General features: G+C 40.7%; 1 protein-coding gene across 2 annotated transcripts in view; it reads right to left on the bottom strand.

Annotated features, from left to right (window-relative positions):
• The window catches only part of FBXW11 (F-box and WD repeat domain containing 11), a 67648-nt gene extending 41212 nt beyond the window's left edge, over positions 1–26436 (bottom strand). Inside the window, exon 1 of one of the 2 annotated variants that reach the window (XM_074155507.1) lies at positions 26357–26436. Coding sequence is in view for 1 of the 2 variants with exons in the window: in XM_074155506.1 (XP_074011607.1) it covers positions 18002–18052 (51 nt within the window). In the remaining variant the exon portion in view is untranslated. Of the gene's footprint in view, positions 1–18001; positions 18099–26356 lie in introns of those variants that run through there. The other variant, XM_074155506.1, reaches the window with a different exon arrangement.
• Positions 26437–26743: the final 307 nt, after the last annotated feature.

The following is a 26743-nucleotide window of genomic DNA, read 5'->3' as shown; positions in this document are numbered from 1 at the left end:
ACAATGGGGCTAAATGTAGATGTTTTCCCTTCCCTTACATTTGCTATAACCCAACTGAATAACGTTACGCTGAGAAAAGCCCATCTTTATTTTCACTAATGGTGAAACCAGCAACAGCAGTAGAATTTACAAATTGCTTTACAAGCTGTAGAATTTTAAAAGGTTGTTTCTGGACAATTTGCATCCCATACTCCTCACCTAGTTCCGCAGTAAATTCAAGATGCCTGTAAGTCTTTCTGCTCCACAGTACCTCCAAGTCTTTGGAATTTCTCTGAGATGCAGATGAACATGGCAAACAGGTTCAAAAGTGACTTGGGGAGAAAGAGGTACTGACAAATGTAATTACACGAAGTTCATTTCCTTTGGAGATTCTGAAAAGCTTCCAGAATAAGAACCACCATGAATGACCCCCAAAGGCAAAAAAATTTGTAGGTATTATAAAAACTTCATAAATCATCATTTCAATTAAGGTCCTCAGATACCTGGTAGCAACTAAAACTGGCATCTCAAGAATAATAGTTCCATATATGTGTGATTATATGACACTAGGTGCAAAAGCACCTCATTTTTTCTGTAAATAAATGGCACTCAGCCTGTGAGGCTCATCTCACTCGTGAGATACATGAAAATAAGCTGCATCTTTTCTAGCAGAAATCAAACCCATGGGGGCTAATGAGATTTCAACCAGATTTGACGTAGCTACAGGCAGGTAACACTTGGGTTCACGCCGTGCTTCAGGACTTAGGAGTGCCTTTAGTCACTTAATTGAGAAGAAACAGCTCGGAGCAGCTTTGCTCTCTAACCCAGTTCAAGTTCCAGTATCGAGAGAGCAATTAGGAAGTGATAGCCGTAATCCTGGGAACTGGGACAAGCCACTCAAGGAGCAGCAGCAGCAGCACCCAGCAAGGGTTTCTTTGATGAGAAACTTCTCCCTACCAAAGCACGGGTTCCCAGGATGGATGGAGAAACCTAGGCAATAGCTGTGTTGCCTTCAGAAACTGAATAGCAGCCTTCAATTATTATGTTTTTCAGCTATAATGAAGGGGAAAGTGATAGAAACCAAGAACTTCTGGTTCCCACTACCCTTGAAACTGCATCAGTGATTCTGATCCGAGTTAAAGACCAAGCTAAGTCTTTAAAAATCTCAGTTTTCACAAAATACTAACTCACTGGAAAAGACAGCAGGAAATTTCAGTTAAAATTACAAAATAAGCAAAACTAATCAAAAGAGTTCAGCTAAACAGTCTCTGACGTTCTTTAACAAATCACATCTACAGCTGACTTTAGAGAAGTTGAAGAAACAATAAAAAATAACTAATACATACTTGGATATCTTGGAGTCAAACACAGCAGATTGTGCTGGAGCTCTGTACACTCAAACTGCCTTCTGAAACCAGCTCCGCCAGCGCAGGGGTTGCTGAAGGTATTAATTAGGGATGCAGCCAGAGGAGGAGAGGAATCCACCATCCGATGTGACAACTGGGCCACATCAGTAAGGCAGAAAGCTGGGGAACCATCTTTACCATCTAAAAGTGATGAGCATCTGTCCCTCCTGGCTTCTCCTGCTTCTAATATAGCTAAAAAACCCCAAATGGTTTAAAGTATTTCAAAATGAATGCAAGCCTCTCCTTAGGATGTAATGGGCACCATTTTCTGATCCAGGAACCTGTTAAACTGTGTTTATTAACAACATCTTGATATTTGATCGGGGATAAGAGGGGATTTTCTTCTTTTAACTACTGAGAGGCTCCTAATAAAAATATACTGTAGCACAAACACTAAATGAAGCTGGAGAACCACTAACTTAAACTGCACAAGATGTGAATCTTCTCAAAGAAAGGACCAAATCCATTCCTTATCACACCCTTCAAAACCCGTATATACCAGTCTGCAAAGAAATGCCAAAACACTACAGTGCTTCCAAAAGCCAGATCAGAAATAGGTGGTCAGTGACAAAGTGGGCTTCTCCTAACCCCTGCAGGGCCTCAGCACTGGAAATAATCCCCTCAGAAGCACAGCTATAGGCTATATATGGAGGAGTGACATCAAAGATTCCCCTATCAAAGGGGTAAGTATAAAAAGGTACAGACAGTTATTTCAATCTGGACAATAAAGATGTTTGGCTTCACAGAGAAGACACCACCAGTAACACCACACCTCCAGCTATGGGTTTCATCTCACTCAGGTTGCCTATAAAAAGATAGTTCCTTGCAATATTTCTCCATTAATTACATAACAAGATAAAATACTGAATTTAAAAAAAAATAAAAAAGGTGTAAGATAATCAAGTCACACCTTCATGGGGAAAAAAAAAAAATCCCTTGAGAAAAAACAAAACAGAGCCCACGGCCAAATGATTTTCCAAATAAAGTGTTTCTCACAATATTTCATGGTAGATGAACTCAACCCACTGTCCACGGTCACTGCAAAGCACTTTGAAAACAAAGCTCTAAGGTTCGTCAAGTTGAATGTGATTTAGTTTTAGGTGGTTCTGCGAGGAGCAGGGAGTTGGACCCGATGATCCTTATGGATCCCTTCCAACTCGAGATATTCGATGATTCTAACTGGAGAGTTAACTCTGCTGACCATGGACATGTCTACACTTGACATCTATATTAGTAACTGCTTGTTTCAGCTTAAATTAAATTCTCTCTAAGCACTAGAGATCTGCACAAATTAAGCTCAAAAGGCTTCATTTCTTACCTAGCTGTTCTCCCAGTTGCCAGCTTTTATTTTAGTGCAGTTACTGCTGGAAGTTCAAACAAAAATACACTTGAAATACTAAAAGAGTCTACCAAGATCTGACAGCTGAAGGCAAAATTAGAAAAAAAAACCCTCGTACTGAAAATAAGGCGTCATTTTTATTTGGCTCCTGACTAACCACCAAGAAGTTTACAGGAAGAGAGGGTAAATTCAGTACCAAAAGAGTTATTCAGTTTGGGTTTAAAGCCTCTAAAAACAAACACCGTAGATTGACCACAAGCTGTAAATGTGATGTTTTTAAGATACCTAATGCTTTTACACACCCAGTTTGACACCTCTCAAGGGCCTATTTTTAAGGAACTTTTGTCCAGATCAGTAAATCCCCCCAAAACCCACAGTTGTCTGCTCCTGTCTCTCTGCTCAGAGAAAGAAAATCTCCACTCGTTCTTCACCTAAATGTTCCAGAACTGTTATTTTTGCAGGTTCAGAAGAATACAAGCAGGTACTAAACGGGTTATCTTGTTTAATCACTAATGCTTTGATGACCGGCAATTAGTACCACTACTTTGACTTTGTTTCTAAAGTGTCAGTCTTCACCTTAACCTCACTGCAAATATGCTGTAAATACGTAACTTCATATCTCTTAATATTCAGTATGTCTGACTCAACGTGAAGGTAATCTCAGAAGTCAGGTCAGAGTGGGCTGTGTCCACAGAGGACTAAAGTAACTTGTTCTTAAAATGAAATTATATATGAAAATAATCAGAAGGTGAGAATTACTATTCTGACCTAACCCCACGAAGCCCTAAGCAAGGGCTCCGACTCCAGCATGGAGCTTTTGGTGACGGCACATCCTTTTAATAGGCAGTTGTGGGCACAAAATACAGCCTCATGTTACCCCGTGGAGCAGGAAATTCGGTAATTCATACCCAACCTGCAAAGCACAACTGCCAAGGGAGCAAGGACCGAAACAGCAACATCACTCTGGTGGCTTCTACAACTTCAGAAATAGCACAATACAGATTCTCATCAAGATTAATTAGTGAATAATATTTTTTTTTTAATCCTAAACTAGCAGTCAATTTGGGATGTAACAAGAAACAAAAAACAAGTGCTACTTTTGTCCTAGTTACCAGCTGTTTCCCAGCACGTCTGTATTCCCACTCAGCAAACAGACATCGCTAGGAAAAAAATACATTTATTACCATCCCAAGGGACACCCGGTGTTTTCAGCAGCAGGTAGAGTTTCTAAAATTAGATGGGGAGGATGCTTTTGTTCCATCAGTCAATTTAAGTTCTCCGTGGCTGGGGCTTTTTTTTTTTTGGTAAATACGTAATAGCTTATTACTGCTTAGGGGAGATCTTACCTCAACAGGTACCGCGGGATCACCTCTAACATATTCCTTGCGTAACTGTTTCAAACACACCCTAACTCTCACCTAATTTTCCAAGTGTCTGGAGTAAAGAGCCAGTAATCAAAAAACCTGCCTGTATCCATCCTATATTAATATGTTGTATTTACAAGGGCAAGGAGCACTGAATTGTGTAATTGGAGCAATTAGATGACTCATCCCTGCACCATCCCCAGTACTCAAGCAAAACTTGTACATCCTGCAAACTATTTTGCTGATATATATAAATATATATATTTATACTGCCCCAAATATATATATATATATATATTAAATTACTCTCTCTACACCCGCCCCTCAAAACTGAAAGCACCAGTTTTATGCAGAATCAGCTTATTTAAAGAATAGCAAATGTAGTTTTAAATTCAGTTGGGGAAGGTTTGGTTGAGGACTACGTTAAGCTTTGCTGTAACATTTTCCACCGTGGCTACTTGCTCAGCTCGAGCTGGTAGTTGAAAAAATTTGAATCAATAATAATAATAATGAAAAAAAAATCTTAGGTTGTGAAAGAGCATCCAGTAAGGACCAGCCAGCAAGTCTCACTGCAACATTCCACCTGAGGCTCACCAAATTCAGATGAAAACTGGCTTTATTTTCTAACCAGCTGGACTTTATTTTCCTCCCAGCCTAATAAGAGGTTTAATTATACCTTCAGCGTAGAAGCGCTGCTTGTTTTTCAGCTGTCTCAGTTCCTGACTTTAACTACACGGTCACTTGGCCTTTCTTGGCAGATGCTGTATGTGTGCAGTACATTAGCCAGCCACATTTCTATCCAGAGCACAAAAATCTCAGTATTTAAATAGTACATCAAAGCAGTCATCAGGCTCATCACTGATACCACTGCAAATGGTTGCAAGCATTTCCCTAAAACATTTCTAAATTTTTTATTTAAGGGACATTACCTCAAGTTCTCAGCTACGATTACTAGTGTTGGTTTTGCACTACCAATAATGTTAATGCTTCATTTAATTAATTTTCTAAATAAACCTGTTTAGGTAGAACCTATTTGCACTTCTAATCTTAGCCCATCACGAAGTAAAACAGTTTTTTCTCTCTACATTTAAGACTCCAAGGAAACTTCAAATGGTGCTACCTATACAGTCAACTCTTTGAAACTACTGGAGTAAATATAATAATTTTCAGAGCTTCCACTGCTTCACAGACACTTGTCCCACGTTACATATTTATTCAGACCATTTTCCTCTACTAATAAAAAGCTATCCTAAATAACTGGATTTTGTTAGGCAGTTAGGAGGACTAGACATGTCAAGCTTGGGGTTTTTTTTGGTATGATGGGAACATTAAATAGTATTTACTACCTTAGAGACTTTCTCAATATCTAGGAAAGAGCCCCTTTAGCTTTTATTTCCCGTATAAAAAAACCATCACAAATGAAAACTGGAAGGGAAAACGCTGGCTCAAGATTACAACAACTTTTCTTCCCTCCAGAGCAGATGCAAAGAAACCTCTGCAGCTTCTATTCATTTAAAGGACTTGTAAAAGGAAAACAAACTATTGAGAAAGTTGCATTTCCCTGCTGACTGCTCAAATTGGCCCATCCATCAGAAGGATTTTAACCCAGGAGGTTAAACACACCGACAGCAGCTGATTTCCAGGACTCCAGAAGCAGCCAAGACGTTTCAGATCTGACTGATTCACCCCTAGAACACGCTATTTCTGCATTAGCGACCCATTTGAAAGCCCCGGACCAGCTCATGGGCACCTCCTACAAGCCAAGGAGCCCAAATGGAGTATTATAGCCCAGGAGGGTTTCTCCACACTGTGTGGACACCCCGAGACAAGAGCAAGGCAAAATTCAAATTACACTTCACACCCCACAAGGCTTAGTACAAAAGCTGAAGTCATACGTTTTTCTCTGCATTATGTTCCTGGGTAAACAAGGTAGAAAACACCCCACTTCACCCTACACAATAAACCCATTAACAGTATATCAGATTAAAGGGAGGATAAGTACCATCTCGGAAGCAAATTTCAGGCTAAGCCAGTAATTACATGACTTCAGATTCATCAAAAATAAATTAGCCTATGTTAAGATTAACTACATTTGCAACTTGGCTGCCTGGTGCAAAGTTATTCAGGGGTTATTCCTAGATTGCCAGAGGGAATTTTGGTTCAGATTTCTCCTCCTGGTTCCATGTGAAACCAGCTCTGTCCAAACTCCATTCCCTCAACATGCCAGCCAGAAGATGGGCATGACCCTCAAGACCAAGGTGGCTACAAAGCTCTATGAAGGATGGGACATTCACAGAATCAGAGCAATCACAGTGTCTGTTTGCTCCACCCAACAATCTGTGTCACTTGTTACTACTCTATGAAATTTATTTGAAACTGGTTGTCCTGCAAAAGTCACAGAATCACAGACTGATATGGGGTTGGAAGGGACCTCTGGAGATCATCCAGTCCAACCCCCTGCCAAAGCAGGTCCACCCAGAGCAGGTTGCACAGGAACGTGTCCAGGTGGGGTTTGAATGTCTCCAGAGAAGGAGACTCCACCACCTCTCTGGGCAGCCTCTTCCAGGCCTCTGCCACCCTCACAGGGAAGAAGTTCCTCCTCATGTTGAGGTGGAACTTCCTCTGTTCAAGTTTGTGCCCATTCCCTCTTCTCCTGTCACCAGGCACCACTGAAAAAAGACTGGCCTCATCCTCCTGACACCCACCCTTTAAATATTTGTAGGTGTTGATCAGATCCCCCCTCAGCCTTCTCTTCTCCAGACTAAAAAGACCCAAGTCCCTCAGCTTTTCCTCCTAAGAGAGATGCTCCAGGCCCGTCATCATCTTTGTAGCCCTCTGCTGTACCCTCTCCAGCACTTCCCTGTCCTTCTTGAACTGGGGAGCCCAGAACTGGACCCAGTGCTCCAGCTGGGGCCTCACCAGGGCAGAGCAGAGGGGGAGGATGACCTCCCTAGACCTGCTGGTCACACTCTTCCTGATGCACCCCAGGATGCCATTGGCCTTCTTGGCCACAAGGGCCCATTGCTGGCTCATGGTCATCCTGTTGTGCCCTTGTGGCATTCATGGGCATAAAAAATACAGAGACTGCAGCCAGTTAAAGAGCCAGCTCATTAAGCCACTTTTCTTCTCATATCCACTGCTGCTGAACACATGCACTGGTGCTCATTACCTTTTTCTTCCCCCAAGATCTAGAAAAGATCCACAGCCCTTTAACCCTTGAGCAAAACAATAAATTAGAAGTGCTTCCAGCTGGAGAAAAGTGGCTGAGCAGCAAACAGCACATATCAAAGCACACAGAACTGAAGAATCAGCTAAAAATAAGCAACTCCAAACAACTACAAGCCCACAGCCACGAATTCCCTGGCATAAATGCTAATACACTAGGACTGGAGTAGCAAATGAAGCTACAAGCTTCAATTAAACCAATTAAACATGCAGCACTTTCCTCCAAGCACGTCTATGGATTTTCTTTAATTTTTCTAAGACCAGATTCTGGCATTTCTTCTTCTACATCTCTTCTCGTTTTCCCTGGCCACCAGAACTACATCAGAATTTCTTCTCGTTCTTTACTGTTCGCTCTTCCCCAAGGATCAGCAAAACTTGAACCAGACTTTGAAGAGGTTTCTATACAGAATTTTTTTTTTTGAAGTTATAAAAAGATTATTTTTATATAAAAAACACCGAGGAATCCAAAATAATAAAATTGCAGTAACCCCCACTTTGCAGATGAGAAGGTATTTGGACACAAATGAAATATAGAAAAAAGTAGCCACCACAATGAAATATTTAATAAAACTAAAGCCTAAAACCACTCAGCTACTCCAAGAAATAATCCTGTGCTAAGTCCAATTTTTTCCTCCAAAGACGTATGGCAACATATGCCAGATTTGACAACGCATGAAACTGTATCAATCCATCACAACCATTTAGGAAATCCTAATCACTCACTCATTGTCTGAAACACAGTCTTTTGTTTATATGCAATTACAGCGTGTTGTTCTAATTGCCGATATCCAAGCAACTGAAAACCTGGAGAAAAACCTTATCTCAAAAAAGGCTGCAGACTGACTTCAGCTGAAGAAAGAACCCTTCAGTAATACAAGATGTGAAAAATAAAATACCCAATTCAATTTTTCAGATACCCACTCAGCCTTGCCTGGGGTTAGCCAGACACTCGGCATTCGAGTGCTGATTTTATCTAGGTATTAAAAGGAATGTGCAATTGCATAATTTAGATTTCACATGGTTTATATAATGGATGTCTAAATGCTCCTGACCTGTAAGGCCAGCACCACTCCTCCCCCTCTGACTTCAAGATACAGTTGATTAATAGAACAAGCACATTGAGATAAGAGCCTGCAAGAAAAGGATTTGAGAACGGGAGGAACAGTTGCCCAACGTCTCAGGTTCCTCTTTTTGGAAGATTATTTTTAATCTGCATCACATCAGTGCCTGACTTTACGTGCCAGCACACCCTCCGGCAGTGGCGCAGATGAAAGGTGGCACGGGGCAGAGGATGGAAAAGGCAGGGGACGGCTGAGACCACCACATTGTGCACCAAAGCCGTGAAAGCCAAGCTGTGAGAGCACCGCGACGCACCAGCCACCAGCTCCTGGCTTCCTGGGGACAGCTGGGTTTGATGGCACTGCAGCAGGAAAACTGCTGTAGGGTTCTCCTTCTGAACATCTACCCACTGAAGGATCACTTTGGAGTTCGCAGGGCTCAAAAAGACTTTAATAGATAGTGCAGGACAACATAAAAGTCTCTACAGCAGAGTGATGACAATCACTTAGCAGCGGGCAACCTGCCTTTTCACTGTTCAGCTACTGAATTCAAAGGCCTAATTCTCATCATTTTTCCCCCAAACAGGGGAAGTACTGCCATGGCTGTGCCTTGAAGACCTGCAGAACAACTCATCGGGAAACCTGGGAACGGCCTTCCTGCTAAGCGCCCCAGGAACTCCTCACGCTGAAAGAATGAATGTCCTTATGACGATAACTCTTAGAGTGGAACCACTAATACCGGCAAAATCATTCCTAACACTGGTATCAAGGCGCTGCTTAACTCCCCCCAAGCGGGGGGTCCCATCCTCCTGCTGGTGATGTTTCTGATAAAAAGTCTGACAGTGCTGAGCGAACGCACTGCACAAATGTAATTTCAACCTTAGTGGGAAATACTTGATTATATTTTTCTGTTTGCTTGAAAATTCTTCCGTGGGAAATAGACCAAACACCTGCAAGAAAAGGACTAGATCAGATACACCTGGAATAGGCTGCCCTGCATTTCCCGCTCCCCCCCTAAGACAGATTTCAGTCCTTTCCAGCACACCCAGGGCAGTAGAAGGCTGGCAGAGTGCAAGAGCCATTACCCAGCTGATTTCTTTGCACCGTAACAGGAGCAAACAGCAAAAAAAAAAATCCTCTTTTCCAAAGGAGGTTGAGGAAGCATGAACACGAAGGTGTGGCTGACAACATCTCTCCACTCAAAGCCTTAGTCCTCTGCAGATACATTGTAAAGACGTATCAGGAATAAGAGCTCCTGCCCGCTCCTTGTGATACATATTAAGCTGAGTGTGACTGTGTTAGCTTTTCCGACGAACATAAATTTATCTTTGAAATAAGGCTTATCTGTTGCAGCTCTAAGCAACAGCTCTGGATTTATTGAGGCAAGGTCTAGTATCTTGTGTTGATGCGTGAATCCACGATGAGGAAATGCACTTGTCTCCCTAGGGACATATTCTTCCCAGTCCAAGAGACGATGGATTGTGATCTCTAAATGGTCCAAGAGAGAAACACTAGCACAGGGCAGGAATAAGGGCCGGATCTCTAAGCTCACGTTACTTTATCTACGTTCGGAAGTCCCTTCCACAGCAGACAGCAGCTTAGTGACATATCTCAAGAGAGTCATATCACCACTTCCTCCTAATCTCTATCATAAGGATTATTGATTAAATAAATTACTAACTTTTGAATCCTGGCAACTTCTGAAGAACAGACAAAGGCGAGAGAACTGCCCACCAACAGCCAGAGATGGAAAGCTGTTTAGAAAGAGAACCAGTCTCCTGAGAGAGTCAGTCTTCTGTTCAAGCAAGCGTGGGGATGAAGTGTATGATCCTGAGTTCTTCCTAAAAACTGCTAAAAACAGCAAAGTCCAAAAAAAGCACTCATATGTGTTAAGTCGTCTATACCAGTGAAACCCTTTACCCACAAGCAGACAGGTTAGAGGTTGGCAGCCCTCAAACAGCCCCCCGGAGAGGCCACTGGAGATGACCCCAACTTGCAAAAGGGTTTTGCAGCCACCTCTTGCACACTCACCACGCACCAGAAGGCACCCCGCCGGACCCCTTCAGCAGAAACCACAGCCAGCTACAGGGGACTGATGCACGGCACGCCCGGGGAAAATCAGGAAGGAAAACTTACAGCTGTTTACCCCATTCGCTAGTCTTCTGCCATCAGGGAACACACTTCTGCCCCGTGGCTAAGGAAACCAGAGAAGAGCTCTGGTTCGTAGCTCAATACTAGCTCGCTGGCTGAGGTTTGAAGTCATCTAGTAAGTAAACACCCTCTTCTACTTAAAAATAAACAATATGAATTGACCCAATAAAGAGACGGGCTCTCCTCTTGACCTTAAGAAAAAACAGGCTTAGTTAATAATTAAAGTCATAAAACTGAAAGCACTCAGCTACACAAAGGATGACCGAAAAAAGGCTTATCATAACACTTTCCTTCAGACAATAAATCATGCTTAGAAAAACAACAATCCCTGCGTTTTATATTTACTTATCCTATTGGTACCTAGAGCTAGTGACAAGCCACGGCCACACCATCAGGAAGCCCCACCAGAAGCTGCTGTCACCGTAAGAGAGTGCAGCCAGAGCCGTACCTGGGCTCTTGGGAGACCGCATCCAGAGTACCCACCCCAGTTCTGGGCACAGAAATACACTGGGATACTGGAGTGTGGTCTGGTGGAGACCACCAGGATGGCCGGGCACTGGAGCACAAGGTGGGGGTGGGAGGGAATGAAATGTTACCCTTTGCAAAATACTTGCAATGTATGCAACTAACCCCAAATTGAGCTGTCACATCAGTCCTCGGAGTCTGCAACACATACTCAGAACTGAGAAAAAAAAGATATTATGAGAAACTGCTGAAAACAAAATCCAAACTGCTATTAATTTCGAGAGGAGACTGCAGCTTCAGCCAGAAGAAACAACAATTCTGGGAAGCTGCAGATTAACAGAGGGAAAAGTGGACCTCTTTCCATCAGATCTACAGAGTGGGAAATTCACGCTATCTCACTGCCCAAAATGGCAACAGTCCTCCTGCATGGGTATCTTTAATTGCTTAATTATTTAATTAATTGCTTAAAACCACCCTTACCAGATTTTAAGCTTTCTGTCTCAGAAAGAAGTCTGGTTAAAATAGAGGGACAAGCCCAAATATTTCAGATATTGCAGAGAACGTTCTGTTCCTTTAAAGAAAAGGAATCAAATGTACATTTCTTTTTAATGGACCTGTTGGACTGGTTCCAAAATGAAATGGTAACAGTCCCACTGTTTTGAGGCAAAATACCAGAAAACATGTCAAAGAAGTATTTGTAATTTACTTCAAACCTAACAGAAGCAGCAAAGCAGTTGTCTGCCTACGACAACTCGTTTTAACAGCTGCACAGAAGAAGAACATTTTCAAAAGGATGCAGGCTTATGCAGGGACAGGCTTTTCATCAGTTTCCCATTTGTGATTTCATGCACCGCAGGACAAGCCTTTAGCAGAGTGCATCCACTACACTCATCGTTCTTTTAAGAATACTGCATCGTGTCTGTGTCTGAATTTGTAACGTAAAAAAAGGACGATGAAGTTTTCATGTCAATAAATCGGAATTCTTAGTTTTCAAACACAATTTTTTCCAACTGTAGTTTCTGTTGTACTTCCTTCTGGTATCTAAATAGAAACATCAACCAACCGAAGCTCAAAATTAAGTCAAGAATAACAAATAGAAGCTTAAGCAAGTGAACGCAAAATTGTATCTTATCAATAAATAGAAAGATAAACTTCCTTCTTTGTGCCTCAGCCCAGCTGTGATAGCACTGAGATTCCTTCTTGCTAACAAATCATTTCCTTTGCGGGGAATGCTATTGTAAGGAATAAATATTAAAACCCTAATGCTCCAGAACTCCACTTGCCACGGGCAAATACTAAGTTCTTCTGAACAGTAATAAATTATGAATTGGCCAATTCCAAAGGCTTTTAAGACCACGTTTTTGTGAAAACAGCTTCCAGTTATGGAGAGTAAATCAATACCCTCCTGTCTTAATCTATAAGCAGGAATGACACTGGCAAGAACTAAGCCAATGTCACCTTCCTACTGCCTGTCCATCACCGGGACACGTGGTGTAAGAATGAAAATGCAGATCAAGGAAAACCTGAAAAGCTGGAGATCCCATCATGCAGAAGTCAGGGATAAAGGATGGGTAAAGTGAAGCAGGCTAAAGTGAAGCAGGCTATAGTCCACAGAGCGCTGGGCGAAGGGGCTGGGATGAATCAGAGCAGCTCCAAGTCTGAGAAAGCCACTACATGAACTGTGAGACCTGGTCTCTGGAGGAACAAGTTGACTTCTCACACTGGAAGCGAGAATTTTATTGTTCCTTCCAAGCTACACACCCCACATGTGAACATAAAAGGAAGATCAGGACATTACATACAATTAAGCTGAAAATGTTATGGACAATAAATGGAAAGGTGTAGAAAAACACCCCATCATGTTGGGAGGGTCTAAATAAGCAAGAAGATACGATACAATAATAGAGATACAATGATCTCTAAAAAAAGTCAAGGAAAAGCCAAACTGAATACAAGAAGGAAAGAGTCAGTTGAGCCAGTGTTTGTGTCCAGTTTTGGGCTCCCTACCACAAAAAAAGACATCGAGGTGCTGGAGCAGGTCCAGAGAAGAGCAACAAGGCTGGTGAGGGGTCTGGAGCACAAGTCTTATGAGGAGCAGCTGAGGGAACTAGGGTTATTCAGCCTGGAGAAAAGGAGGCTGAGAGGAGACCTTATTGCTCTCTACAACTACCTGAAAGGAGGGTGTAGAGAGGCGGGGGTCGGTCTCTTCTCCCAAGTCACGGGCGACAGGACTAGAGGAAACAGCCTCAAGTTGTGCCAGGGGAGGTTCAGGCTGGATATTAGGAAAAATTTTTTCACTGAAAGGGTTATCAGACATTGGAATGGGCTGCCCAGGGAGGTGGTTGAGGCACCATCCCTGGAAGTGTTCAAAAGACAGGTTGACGTGGTGCTGGGAGACATGGTTTAGTGATGGTGTTGCATGTTGTTGTTTTGTGGGTGTTTATTTTTGTCAGTTAGGTTGATGGTTGGACAAGACGATCCTGAAGGTCCCTTCCAACCTAGAAGATTCTGTGATTCTGTGAGCAGCATTTGGTTTCTAGGTTAATTTAATTACATCTAATAATTGATACTCCAAGCATTATTTCATCACATGCTACATGATGCAATAATTCAAAGTGGCGTTTGAGCGCTTATCTTCTGCTGTTTAATGATTAGGCTTCAATTCACAGTGGAGAGGTTTACTCACAGGACTGAGCGCGCCAGACGTTTCTCTTTGCGTGACAGCGCTCTTAGGGCTATTTCCCAAATCAGCATGACAAAATATTTTCAAAACCGCTGCGATGCTTCCCGAGGCTGAAGCTATGGAAGGTGATGTATCCATAGGGTTGGCATTACACAACTGGTAACAGAACCAGTTTGGCTAAAGACCTAAATAAGAGACCAGTATATGCTTTTAATCTTGCAGTCAAATGCCTATCGAAGAGAGGATGAAAACAGTGCTATTTGAATCCAAGTGTGTTCATCGTGGTAAGCTCCTTGGTACAAAAACATTATTAAAGATAATTAAGCAGTTGAAAATAAGGCCTCACAATCTATAGTAGTCTCAAGTATTACGAACTGGCTTTTAATATATGCTTTTCAATACAACAAGTGATAATACATGTAATAATACACGTCAAGGTCTTTATTCCCAAAAAACATTAATTAACCTGAAAATCAGAATAGATGAGAGCAAACTTCAAGTACTACAAATGGGAATACTTTTTAATAAATGATCTCTCTTCTCCACTCACTAACAGCTCACAGGATGCAGAAAGCAAGTATTTCTCCAGTAAACTACAGGACTGCGAAGGTACTTCACTGCTTGAGAAAAAGCACAGAACACAAAACCAGACTAACTATGGAGAATTGGAACACCACCTCCAACCCACTGCCAACAGAGGATGGTTGCTTAAATGGGACAGGTTGATTTTACAGGAGCCTGGTTAGGTTGTATGATTGCGAACAACGCTACGGAAAGGCAAGAGGAAACCTAATCTCTGCTTTCTTCTTTTAGACTGACAGTAGATTATTCCCGAAGCCTAAATGTTTGAAAAAAGCACTAAGACTGAGTAAGAGCTTCCTGAAGATATTCTTTCCCCTCTTTCTGGTCCGTTTAACCCTCAGATAACTTCGGTGAATCACCGAAGGCCTTCTGTATTTCCCTTCTTAAATTTCCTATTAATCATCATTACGTTAATTGAATGAGTGCTGCAGAACAAAGATCTCCGGGTATATACGCCCTACCTGTTTTTACATGTGGGCTTCTAGCTCAGGGAACAATGAAGGGCAAGTCACGGTACCGAAAATAAAAAATGGGGAAAAGCAGCCGGGGCCACTTTCACTTCCACGTTCCCCTTTGGGCATCATTGAGTCACACGCCTGAAAGGAGAACCCTTTGTTGTTGTTTTTTTTAAATACACCCCACAGATGCTTCTAAAAGATTCAAAACCTCTTACTCCTGGTTGCAGTTCTAGAAAAAACAGACTTAAAGAAGAAAAAAAAAAAACAAACCACAATTTGATTCTTTGAACAAAATTTAAATCAACAAAGCTCTCTCTACCCCTTACCAAGCAGTGTGTCCCACCGGTATCTGCTCAGGACAGTTATCCCTCTTATTTTCTATGCAATCCACCAGGAGGGTGCAGGCAGCAGAAAAGCAACACACGAAGGGACCAAACACCCTGGTGAAATCCCTCGCCAGGGATTGTGTACCCACCACGGCTGGATACACAAAATTGCTTCTCTGAGCTCCCCACAGCCTCAAAGCAAACCCACCAGCCTAAACAACCTGGTGGGAACGTCCTTGCAGTGATGTACTTTATTACTAAAATTTGATGACTCTGTCAGTTGTTACTATTATATAGTTTAACATGTTTTGGGATTGTTAAATTGCTACAGGTACATGGAGCAAAGAGCCTACACAAATTAACTGGTACTTCAAATGTGGTTTTCATGAAAGCTGACAGATCTGTAACAATTCCTGAAAACAATACAGGTTTGAGAAAATTTTCAAAGTGACACATTCTGGCGTAAGAGCTGCATTAGCTGTGGGTTTTAATTATATATAACATCTCATCTGTGTGATAGCAGGTTTCCAAAAATCTGGTGTATAAAGAAGTATGTTCATGAACAAACTGTTTTGTATTTTATCCTGTAAATCAGTATTATCAACAGAAGTTTGTAATAAAATGTTTTTTGCATCGATTAATCTATGGCTCAGCCTGGTCTGAGCTTTCCCCTGTTCAATTTACAGTTAACTACTGACAGATACTGTAGCAGAAAGAAGAAAAGGGTTCACAAGAAATAGGTTTACTATTATGTCAATTTAATATACAGATTTAGCTGTTTGTAATATTGTTTAAATAAAAAGTTCAGTTGGGGACAAAAACCAGTTCATTTGCCATGATGTGCTACTGATGAGAAATTTCCAAAGAACTGATTTACAGCAAACTTGGGGCAATCATGAAGTTCCCAGATCCATCATTAAGGGGTCCTTGCAATTCCCAGACCAGGTATTTGCAGAGCTGCACGCCTCACCTTCAGCAGGGAACCTGAGCTCGTTAAGGAACCTCTGAGCCTAACGAGTCTTTTTGAAATTCCCCATGTGGGGGTCCAGCAGCCAGCCCTCCCCAAGCCTTGCAGCCCATGAAGCCAAGATCTACACTTACCATTTAAAAGACAGTTATCAGCAGCACAACCGCTCCCATTCTGAAATAGTTCTCAAACTCTTAAATACATTTAGGCATAAGTCACAAATTCAAAGCTGGACAGAAAGAAGGTAAGAAAGTGTAGGATTGCAACCTGGTCTGCACCAGCTTGAAAAGTTTCCAGCTCCCTGCTCACATCCCTCACCGGTGTTCAGTAACAAGCCTTAAAACAATTACTGGCCACCAGACTCCATCCAACCTACCCCAACATCACTATCCATCTTAAAACCAACTAGGATTGCTTGATGAAAAATTCCACGGTACTTTTTGGCCGCTGACAAGTTAGGTCCCTGGAGAAAAAATTTCAGAATTCCCACTGAAAAAAAGGTTTATTTTACTTTTCCAGTGAGGGAGTGAATGCTGAGGCTCAGGGAAAGAAAGCAGAAAGATCTTATATTAGAACTAGCTTGTAAATATTCCCAAGACAGACACCAAACCTCTGTGACTTTGCCCTATCATGACTATAAGCATCTGCTATAACCATCACTTGGACATGAGGTAGCGCCAATTTCTATAAAATTGGATTATCCATCTATACTTTTAGCTTCGTCACGGCTTTTTTTTCCTCCCCTTTGAATAGCATTTCAAAATTGGAAACAAAGCATTCAAACAGAAAAAACGTGTTTGTATTTTAGCAGAAATCTTGAAGACATTTTAAATTCTGAAACTCAAATTTGCTGGAACTCAAGCAGCAAGAGGAGGTTTTGAAATATGTGGTTACTCTCGGAGGTAAGACATTCATGTTATCCAGTGTCTGAACTCCAATGGACTGACTGCAACAAATCTCAATTGGTTGAAGTTTTCGTTCACAAAGGCAATTTCTTTTCAGTATTCCTTTTGTACACATGAAATACTGAACCACTGAATAATGCTATTATGTTATAAAAGATACTAATATTAAATAATAGTTATCCTCTGCTAAAAATGTTACATTCAGAAACACTTTAGGAAGTGCCACACAGTTACTACACGTTCCGCCTTTTTCTTTCCAAGGTAAATATCTTGGCAGTTCAAAGTTGTTAACCAGTATCAAAATCTCCCTTTTTAGCCTTTTCAATCCCTCCCAGCCCAGTGAATAAACATCAATTCCCCCACCTATAAATTACACAGGATCAGCTTCAACAGCTTACTAGAAGAAAAATAACAAAGAGCTTGAGATTTAGTGGTCTCCTACGCAGAGCCCCCTCCCCCAGCCCTTATTCTTCACTTTTCCAAAGCTCAGAAGCTCAGTTAACGGAGTAACCCCACCAGCCCCAGGACTCCGCGCTAACTGGGCTGCATTCAAACATGCCCAACGACTGCAAGGTGAGGCTATAACCAGGTTCCCACTTAGTAGAAAATAAAAAGCTTATCCTTTCCAAATTAAAATCACACAAATATTACAGGCTCGTCAGTTCATTACAATTTAAGAGAAATGGTAAAGCTCATTATGTTTTTGGTGGGTGTTTTTTTTTTTTTTTTGTTAAAATTAAACAAGAAAGCAAAACGTAGCAGGCAAAACATGCACAACTATGCTACTTATATCACAACTTCAGTTAACAGGCAATAAAACACAAAAGCTCACCACCACCACCCCCCCGGCAAGAGCCTACTGTACACAAAGCCCTCTTAAGATTCACTCCTACAATGCAGTTAAGTAGAAGATTTCAGAAAAGGGATGCACAAAAAAAAAAAAAAAAAAAACAAAAAACAAACAAAATAAAAACCAAACCCAAAAAACCCAAACACATTTAGCAGACTTAACAGTTTGATTAAACAAGAGTCCTGAAGAGTTTAAACACATGTTCAACAGCATAACATTTACAACAAGAAAGAAGAAAGGCACCTGGAGACATCTGACACTGGGCATGCTCTGCAGGCATCTCAGTGCGCACATGCTCTCTACCAGGTTGGAGCAGCCTAGCCACAAAGACCTTGGCACAGAACACTGCAGGGTGACAAAAAGGAAGGAAGAGAAGAAGCAGTTAGATGCCACAACAAATCACTCAAGGCAGGCAACTCATTAGTACGTTAACGTGGGTACTTATCTATGTTATTTCTACATTAATCACAAGGTTAGCGGCCAAGGGTAAAATAACGACTGAAGATCCTTGTTAGAAAATAAGCCATCCCTCTGTCCTACCAAGGAGAACGAGCTCATTTTCCTCCTTTGCAACCCAGCTGAATATCATATGGTCCTACTGGTTGTGTTAGAGTTGTTAGAGTTGGGGTCCACCATCCACCGATGCTGCTGCAGCAGGAGATGCATCCCCCAGCAAACCCACCCAGCCAAAAATCACTAGTGAGGTTTTTCACCCGCAGGGAGCAGAGGGGCAGGAGCTCCTTGTTAGGGTGGCACGTCTTTATAACACAACCCAGAGGAGCGTGGGGAATTAAGGTTTGGCACCCAGCACTGTCTCAGCTTTCTCAAAGCATTTGTGCGTGTTTATTCTGACAGCAAAGCCGACAGGAACTTCTGGGGTTACCTGGGACACTGACACAACCAAAAAAATGAAGCATTCTTTAAGAGGGACACCACCTCACTAAGTTCAAATTGCAAGACCAAGTTCTGCATAGTATCCTGATTAAATGGGTTATTAGGGAAAAAAATTTGTATTCTGAGTTGAGGGCATCCTAAAGCCAAATTATCCCCTAACTACATTAATTTATTAGTCCTACCACCACCCAAGCCAGAAAGAACCAAGCTTAACTACCAGAATCCACATCCCTGACACTAGGAGTTAGGAAAAGGTTGGAAATCCTTTTTGTTTCTTTCCTGAAGCTGAAGAAATTTGCTCCCCAAACCTTTTATAGCTCCACGATATTATTTCACAGTTCCTTTTAAGGACAGAATAGTATGTACACTACAGAACCATCAGATGAAGTGAGGGAAAAGGAGTCAATTAATCACTATCAAGCAATGCACAAACCCAGCTCTAAAATTTGGCACAGCCTTAAGCTTTTACTATTTTTCACACAGGCTTCCAATTTAGTGGTAAGACACACCAAATATTTAAAAGAAAAATCCCAGAGAGATGGAAGTTGGAAGTGGAGTAACAGGAGGTGCAGAGTCAGGGACAAGGGTTTGTGCCAGGGTTGAGGGGAAGGAGGGAGCCCAGAGCAACTGAAGAATAAAAAGAATTAAAACCCTTATTTTTGTTTGGTTTGTACCTTATAAATAAAACAAAAGAAAGCCTAATATTTTCATCTCAGTGCTAAGGAGAGAAATTAAAGCAAAAACAGGAGGAGCAGGACCCTAGCAGCACCAAACCACACAGGAATTCTCTCTCTAATCCAGCAGGAAGGCTGCAATTCCATAGGGATGTTTTGTACTGTGCATTTGTCATGGGATGAGTGGGTGTACATACCTTATGTACAGAGGTAAAACCAAACATATTTATGCTATAGCGTATTCTTCCTAGGTAAAACCAAACATATTTATGCTATGGTGTATTCTTCCTTCAATATCAAAATAAGCCAGTTTTATATTATTAAAAGCTTAGAGAAATACAATTTTTAATTTAGTAATTAATCCCATGTATCTATAATTACTTTGCAATAATTTACTTTGACACGTCCGCACATAAACACTTTAAATTTAATTCCCAAGATTAATCCAAGATAGTCAGCCAGTGACATTAGGGAAACTACCTTAATTTCAATGAGACACCAAAAAACCCGAAAGATTTCTATATTTTTTTAAAAAGGCAGGACGTACTGTTCAAACCCACCGATCCTGATATTGAAGATGGAGGATCTTTTATAGACCGTTTATAGCTCTCCTTCAAAACAAGGGGATATAATTAAAAAACCTAACTTCCTTTCTAATCTGTTTCATTATTTAATCTGATTTGGCACAATACCTGAATGGTGTTTCTGCGACACCGAACCATCGAAATTCAGTGCATCGCGGCAGGTATTTGTTAAAGCCCAAATAAGTTTTTTGCATTTTTAAACATACAGGCCCAGTAAAAAAAAAAAAAAAGTAATTCTGTTCACATCACTTAATAAAAGTCATCTATCAAACAACACCACAAACTTCTTGCCTAAGATTTTCAGATAAAATGTACAAAACTGTGCGCATAATCTCTATAATGAACCTACACCTAAAGGAGTTCACAAATTATAAGATAAAAAAAATCACCATTTTAGGTTATTAGGCTGTGCTTTCTTTTAGGAACCACTCTAGCTAAATAAGCTGAATTTTAAGAACTTAAGAGAAATATGAATAGCTTGAGAACAATTTTTTTGATGTAGTTCAAAACACATTAGACACAGAGGCCATTTCCATGCCAAGTTTAAGCCACACAAAACCCTTTCCACGCTATTACAAAACCCTGAATAAAAGGGTTTATAAAAATCACTGGACGCTCAGCTGTAGCAATAATATTGCACAATACTACAAATTAAATATTGCATCGTACTTCACACTAACACAGGAATGTGCAAATATTTGTACGCTTCACTGACACGTTATTTCTTGACCCTGCTTGCACAGGAACTGTCATGAAGAAAAGCATAATAGCGGACTGAAGATTTCATTTTTGCATAACAAGATCCTGAACTTACGTCTTTACTTTCCCACCTGCCTTTCGTCAGGACCCCAGGGAGATAGAGCACTATTTATTAAAGTTTGGGAAAGGGAAAATGACCCTGGGCTAATGGGCATAATATTAAATGCACATATTAAGCAGTGTCAATCCCGCTGGCAGACAACAGAACCACACAGACTAAGATAAGGCCAATCAAAACTCAAATTTTAAGGAAAAAACTAATTTGCCATGCAGAGTTTTAATCAACTCACGTTAAGAGAGCTGTGTGTTCACCTCAATGCACTACAGGCAGGGGAGGAGCAGATGAGAGGGGGGCTTTACAGCTTCATGGCAAGGAGAGAATGATGCTGAAAGAATAAAGACAAATAGAGAAACCCTCGTCTGATCTTTTAAAGGCCTTATGTTTGGAAAGATTAATACATTAATTTTATTATTATGATTAATTTTAATTCTATATGCAAAGAGCTGCTTTGGTGGTCCAGCCTCAGGAATTACATTTCACGATTTAGGTTTCAATCTTAAATCTCAAACTGAAGAAACCCCTGCAAATGCTTGCATTGACACTCAAATCTGTAAATTCTCAGTAATATAAAGAAGGAATATACTTCAATGCCTTCAAAGGTCAGGTGCTAAGAACTTCTTATACTAATAGTAAAGCACACAGCAGTGTTCTTCCAATAAAGCAACTTTGTAGGTGGGTAACTTTTAGAATAGAGGCACAAAAAAACCCAACCAAAAGCCAAAGTTTTCCTTCAATTTCGACTTCTTCTAGGTGTACAGCACTGCTGTTTCAGTAAAGCACTGTAAAATGTCCATAAACCTTTCATTTCCGGGACTCTGAAATTAGGACTTATGTCACAGAGAAATCCTCACGCTTTCTTACCTCTTAAAAAAAAAAAAATAAAATCACCCATTTATCCTATAAAGTGCACTAAATTGCTCAAGAACTGAATACGGACGATAGCCTGTCTTCCTGACGGAATGAATACGTCTTTGATATCCAGGGATGGAAATACTGCAGTGTCATAATTAAGAATGACAGCATTTACATAACCAAACCTAACTTCTGGGAAGTTTTATAAAGTATTAAAACTATGACCTCGGAATTTTTCACTGCGTTCATTTTATTCATACAAGATAATTTAAGGAATCAAAATTTATTGGTGCGTTTACAGTTTGGGAAATTCTGTTCTTAAGGTAAAAGTATCCTTGCTTTTGAAAATCAGTTTCCAGGCAGAGTCCAAAAATGATCGGCACAGGGAGGCATTTTGGAATTTCAAAGCAAAATACAATAAAACAAATGAAGGAGCTAATTTATTCCTTTTTTTTTTTTTTAAGGAGCATGACTAATTATATTAATTCACTCCTCCTGCAAGAGCTTTTTTCTTATGCAGCTTATTACAAAACGAAATTGAACATTAGAACCGAACAATTAATTAAAGTTTACAAAGCCTAAAGCCTGAAATGCTTTTCCCAACATTCTCATGAGGACAAAGCAGGGTTAGTTGGTGTTCTGGATGGCCACGGGGCTACGGGTAGAGATTTGGGTAGGCAAAAAAGGTATAACCAAAAAACTTCAACCTTTATTCTGAATTCTCTTCGGTTTTTTAGCTCTAAGAAACTCGCACACTATTCAAAATCGGTAATCTGCTGTTCAGTTTACTGTGATTTAGGCCGGGACCAACAGAATTGATACTTCTTTATTTCCATTAACACTTAATATTGATAAATTCATGGGGTAACCTCTGTTACTGAAAACTCTCTATGGCTGGGAATGACGGACACGTTCAGAATTAATGCTGCAAAAAGGGGTATTCTGAAAAGCAAACTGAGACTTGAGGACAGTACGCTCGTTTATGAAAGCTATATGGCTCCCGAATCAAATTTAATATCAAGCTCAGCTCTTAAGTTTCTCAAAAATCAGCATTAACCACAATAAGACATAAAAACACTGTCAAAAGGCCTTCAGTATTATTTTACACTCGGCAGGGAACAATTGCCAACTACTCAAACTCCATCTAGCTGGGATATCACCCAGATCTTACCTGCTGTTTTACCTTAACAGATTTATTCAAAATAGTGACAAGCACAACAGTGTCGAATCAATTAGATATCAGAACAAGCAGGCTGAGTGTTTACAAGAGGTGGAAAAGTAAAAATGTCAAAGTGTACTCTTTAAGTGTGAGCACTCAGTCAGCAATAGTGTGTGGGGACATGCATGTCACACAGACGAGTGTTGCACAAGTGACAGCCTGGCTCGGTAACACATTCTCTTCGCCGCACCTTTTGGTACGACATTTAATACCTTTGCCAAGGTACCCGAAAACAAAGAAAGAATTTACGTCAGACCAATAGCAGTACTTTGCACTCTTCCTATTCTCATTTGGAAACCAAGTTGTCCCTTGAGAGATGCAGTGTATTCACATGCGCCAGGCGGGTTTGTTGGATTCGGTGCCATCACATCACTACCTTTTCCACGGCCAAAATGCAATCTCACGTCCAGTCTTGAGTGTCTCATTTGGAAGGCTGCTGGAGTACTATTCATACAACGTATTTCCAAAATCCATGGAGTTTTACGTATGTGTTGCAGTATTCTGCTTTGATTTAAGAACAGCTACATTCTCAGGTAAGAAAGTTGCCTTAGATGTAATTTACTTCTGCATTTCCGTCCTTTGACTAATTACAAATGCAAAAGTGAATTTCTCAAAAATAAGTATTCACAATGTAGCAAACTCATTTTAACTTGTGAAATGTTTTTGATTATTCCCATATTGTTACGAGATCGTTCCAAAAAAAAAAAAAAAATAGGTAGCCAATAGCCGAGTCACACTTCCATTAGAAAAATCTGTTTAGCTAAGTGACTGCCATTCAAAAAAATCACTCAATGTTACAACCTTCCAATAGTCATTCAAGCTCTGCACATCAGCTCCTTGCATTTGGGGAAAAAAAAAAAAAAACACTAAGTGAGCAGTCGGGAAATTTAAAGCAAGACAAAGGGAAAATAATTTATCAGAGAAATTCTCCTCATTACCACACCGTTCTTCTAGATAGGACAATGAATTCACAGAAGGGTGATCGATAGCGCGGTCCCGCTCCGCTCCTGGAGATCAAAGTATGCACTCGCTACAACAAAATGAATGCTACAAAAGGAATATGGGTTCAGTGGAGAAAAGATTAAATGCTTTCTTTGAATATAACAACAATCTTACTCCATTATAATTTATTCATCAGGGTAATACACATGAGATGCAGCAGCTCATTTTCAGAAAGATACAAAAGACTAGGAAGAAAATCCTAATGTGTTTATGTAAGTCACTCTGAATGGTCACTGAAATCATATAAACTTTCCAAAACACAGTATTTAGATCAACCCTCACTTCTTTCATATACATACATCCCAGTTCCCACAGTTTCTAAACTCCACGAGTGTGATACTCCTTTCTGCATTAACATATCCTATGTTACAGAAAAAGGCTGTTTCAAAAGAAAAATGGCTTTCCCATGCTTTTATGCAGCAGGAACCAAGGTGTTACAGGCATCCACAGAAAGCAGCACACCTGCTTATAGTAAATCATAACTGGGAGGGCTGCGGGGAGGAGAAGCGCTGAAAAAAGACCTAGCATTGCCAATTGAAATAGTAGAAACTTTAAGTTAAACACTTAGAAAAATGTGGCTGAAACTTGTCTAAGATGTTAAAAGTTGTCTTAGACTCTTTTCCATATTAAGTTTTTAAGGATGAGGCCTAACATAATCTAAAAATAATATCAACCCCATCTAAAAATCTAGTGTAGACAAGGCAGCGTGCACTTTAACTTGATGAGTTTAAATGCACGTGAAGCCTGGGCTCAGCACATAATAAAACACTAACTTCACATTCCAGGTTTGTACATCACGTGCTGCAGAGGAATATTTCCATAGCCTTTGACAGCTGACTGACATTTCACTTTTTGAAATGTAAGATTCACAACCTGGGCGAGAACTAAGCCTCCAACCTGCAGATCCTTGCACTCAAGTTCAACTTCGCTTTCTACTGCCTTTGATCAGACTGTTTCACGTTTTAAAAAGTTAAACAATATTAAATATCCTCACATCGGGGATCTTAATCAGCAGGAGGACACATTTATGCTTCCTCTTTTCTGCCCCTCAGTGTATTTTAAATTATTTCCTCTTTTCAGTTTTCATCATTAAAGATGCCAAGTTCACTTCTGCCTCCCCATGCTCTCATTTTAGAAAAAGGCACACCCTGAACAGCAAATATTCCACAGGAAGATGTTATTTTGCAGTGTTAACTCCAAGGTGAGTCCGATTCATGTGTGGGACAAATTCAATTTGATAGTAGAGGAGGCTGCACAAAATGTGTCAGACTAAGGTTAATGAGTATTTCCCTTAGATTTTCCCTCAGACTTTTTTTGAGAGAATTATACTAAAAAAGCACACCCAAGACTTCTCCACCCTAACCAAATAAAGTACTCAAAAAAAAAAAAAAATCAAACCAGGAAACAACACTACCCTGTGCACAAATAATTCATTATATACGAATTCATCCATTAAATTAAAGTATAATTTTTTCACAAAATACCGTGCCAGCAGAACAAACGCAGAGCTAAAACAATACACGAGATCAACAGCTCCTACAAGAGTTTCTTCTACAGTGGATTAAATATCGAGGCCTTAAGGTTTGCTTTAGTAGCTGCCTACAAAAGAAAACACTCAAGCGGTTTAGTGTTATTGCTATTAATATCAAAAGGAATCGAGGCACACTGCTTCCTACTAACTTTGGAAATAAGTTGCCAAGTTCATTAAAGCACTAGCTTAGAATAAAGCTGGGTGTTAAGGAGAGGCACAGGTCTCCTCCTGTTCACACCAGATATTTAACTATATTCTCCTATCAGCCAGGGACCCGCTTTCCTTCCTAACGCACACAAATACCTTCGAAACTTGTCTTTAAGATAAGATGTTGTAGCCTTTTACAGTCATCTTGGATGAATGTGACTCAAAATACAACCACACTCCCCTTACTCTGAAATAAATCCGCTAGAACTGTGAAACTCCACTTGAGAACCGTGCCTTACAACTGGCCCAGTTACGCTTCGAAAACAACTCGGAACACAGCTTTACGTTGAAATCTCATGAAGGGTTTAAAAGGCTGACTCCAAGTGCTGCCCACAACAGAACTTCAAATGGCACTTCAGCAGGGTAAAGCCACTGGAATTTGTACTAGGAACAACTAGACAAGTTCTCCACATTTCTGAACCTCACCAGAGGTCCATACACAGCTCGAAATCAGAGCAGAGGGCTATTTACTTTCCTGAACTCAATTGAGAAGTTCACCCAAGTCACTGGTACGGCTGCTTTCTCCTTTCAGAAGCATTTCCTTAGTGCCCCTGCACCTGTAGATACAGCTTCCCAGCCCCACAGAAGGCAAGGTCACCTTATGTTCCTAGGTCTGTTTTTCACAGGAGATTTGCAATTTCCTAACAAACTGCACGTGTATTTACTGAATACGCCCTTTCTTACCCTAAGCTCAGCAGCTAACTCGGGGTGTTCTAACACTTTAGGGACATGAAGCAGTTAAAGCAAGATACTGAATTTGCGGACAAACTCATCTAAGCAGAAGCGGCAAGAGATAGTACAGGGTGACTTCTTACCTGAAACTCTGTTTCTGGGCTTCAGATCCACCAATCCAGAATGAAAGGGGATTCGAATGGGTTTTCCTTCTCAGACTTGTCTGTTAAAAGAGAGCAGCCAATCATCTTCCGCTTGGTGTATCTACTTCTTTCTTGAACGAAATCCCAATTACGTACTCCTAACACTGTTAGAGAGACAAGGCAGCCTAGGCACCTCACCAGCCCGGTAACGACTACGTTAGTGGGGTCATCGGATTGGTGGATCTAAGACAAAGAAATGGATTTAGGGACAAGAAATTGCTCTTTCCCCTGCCCTGAATCACCCAATGCACAACCAATGTTTTGGGGCTACAGCTCGCATTGCGAAGATCAAGGAAGATGAGAAGAAACTATAAGGCAAACAACCAA

Source organism: Numenius arquata, chromosome 11 (assembly GCF_964106895.1).
Source record: "Numenius arquata chromosome 11, bNumArq3.hap1.1, whole genome shotgun sequence".
Lineage (NCBI taxonomy): Eukaryota > Metazoa > Chordata > Aves > Charadriiformes > Scolopacidae > Numenius > Numenius arquata.
Note: the sequence above shows the minus strand (reverse complement) of the source record. Positions and strands in the feature narration are given on the sequence as shown.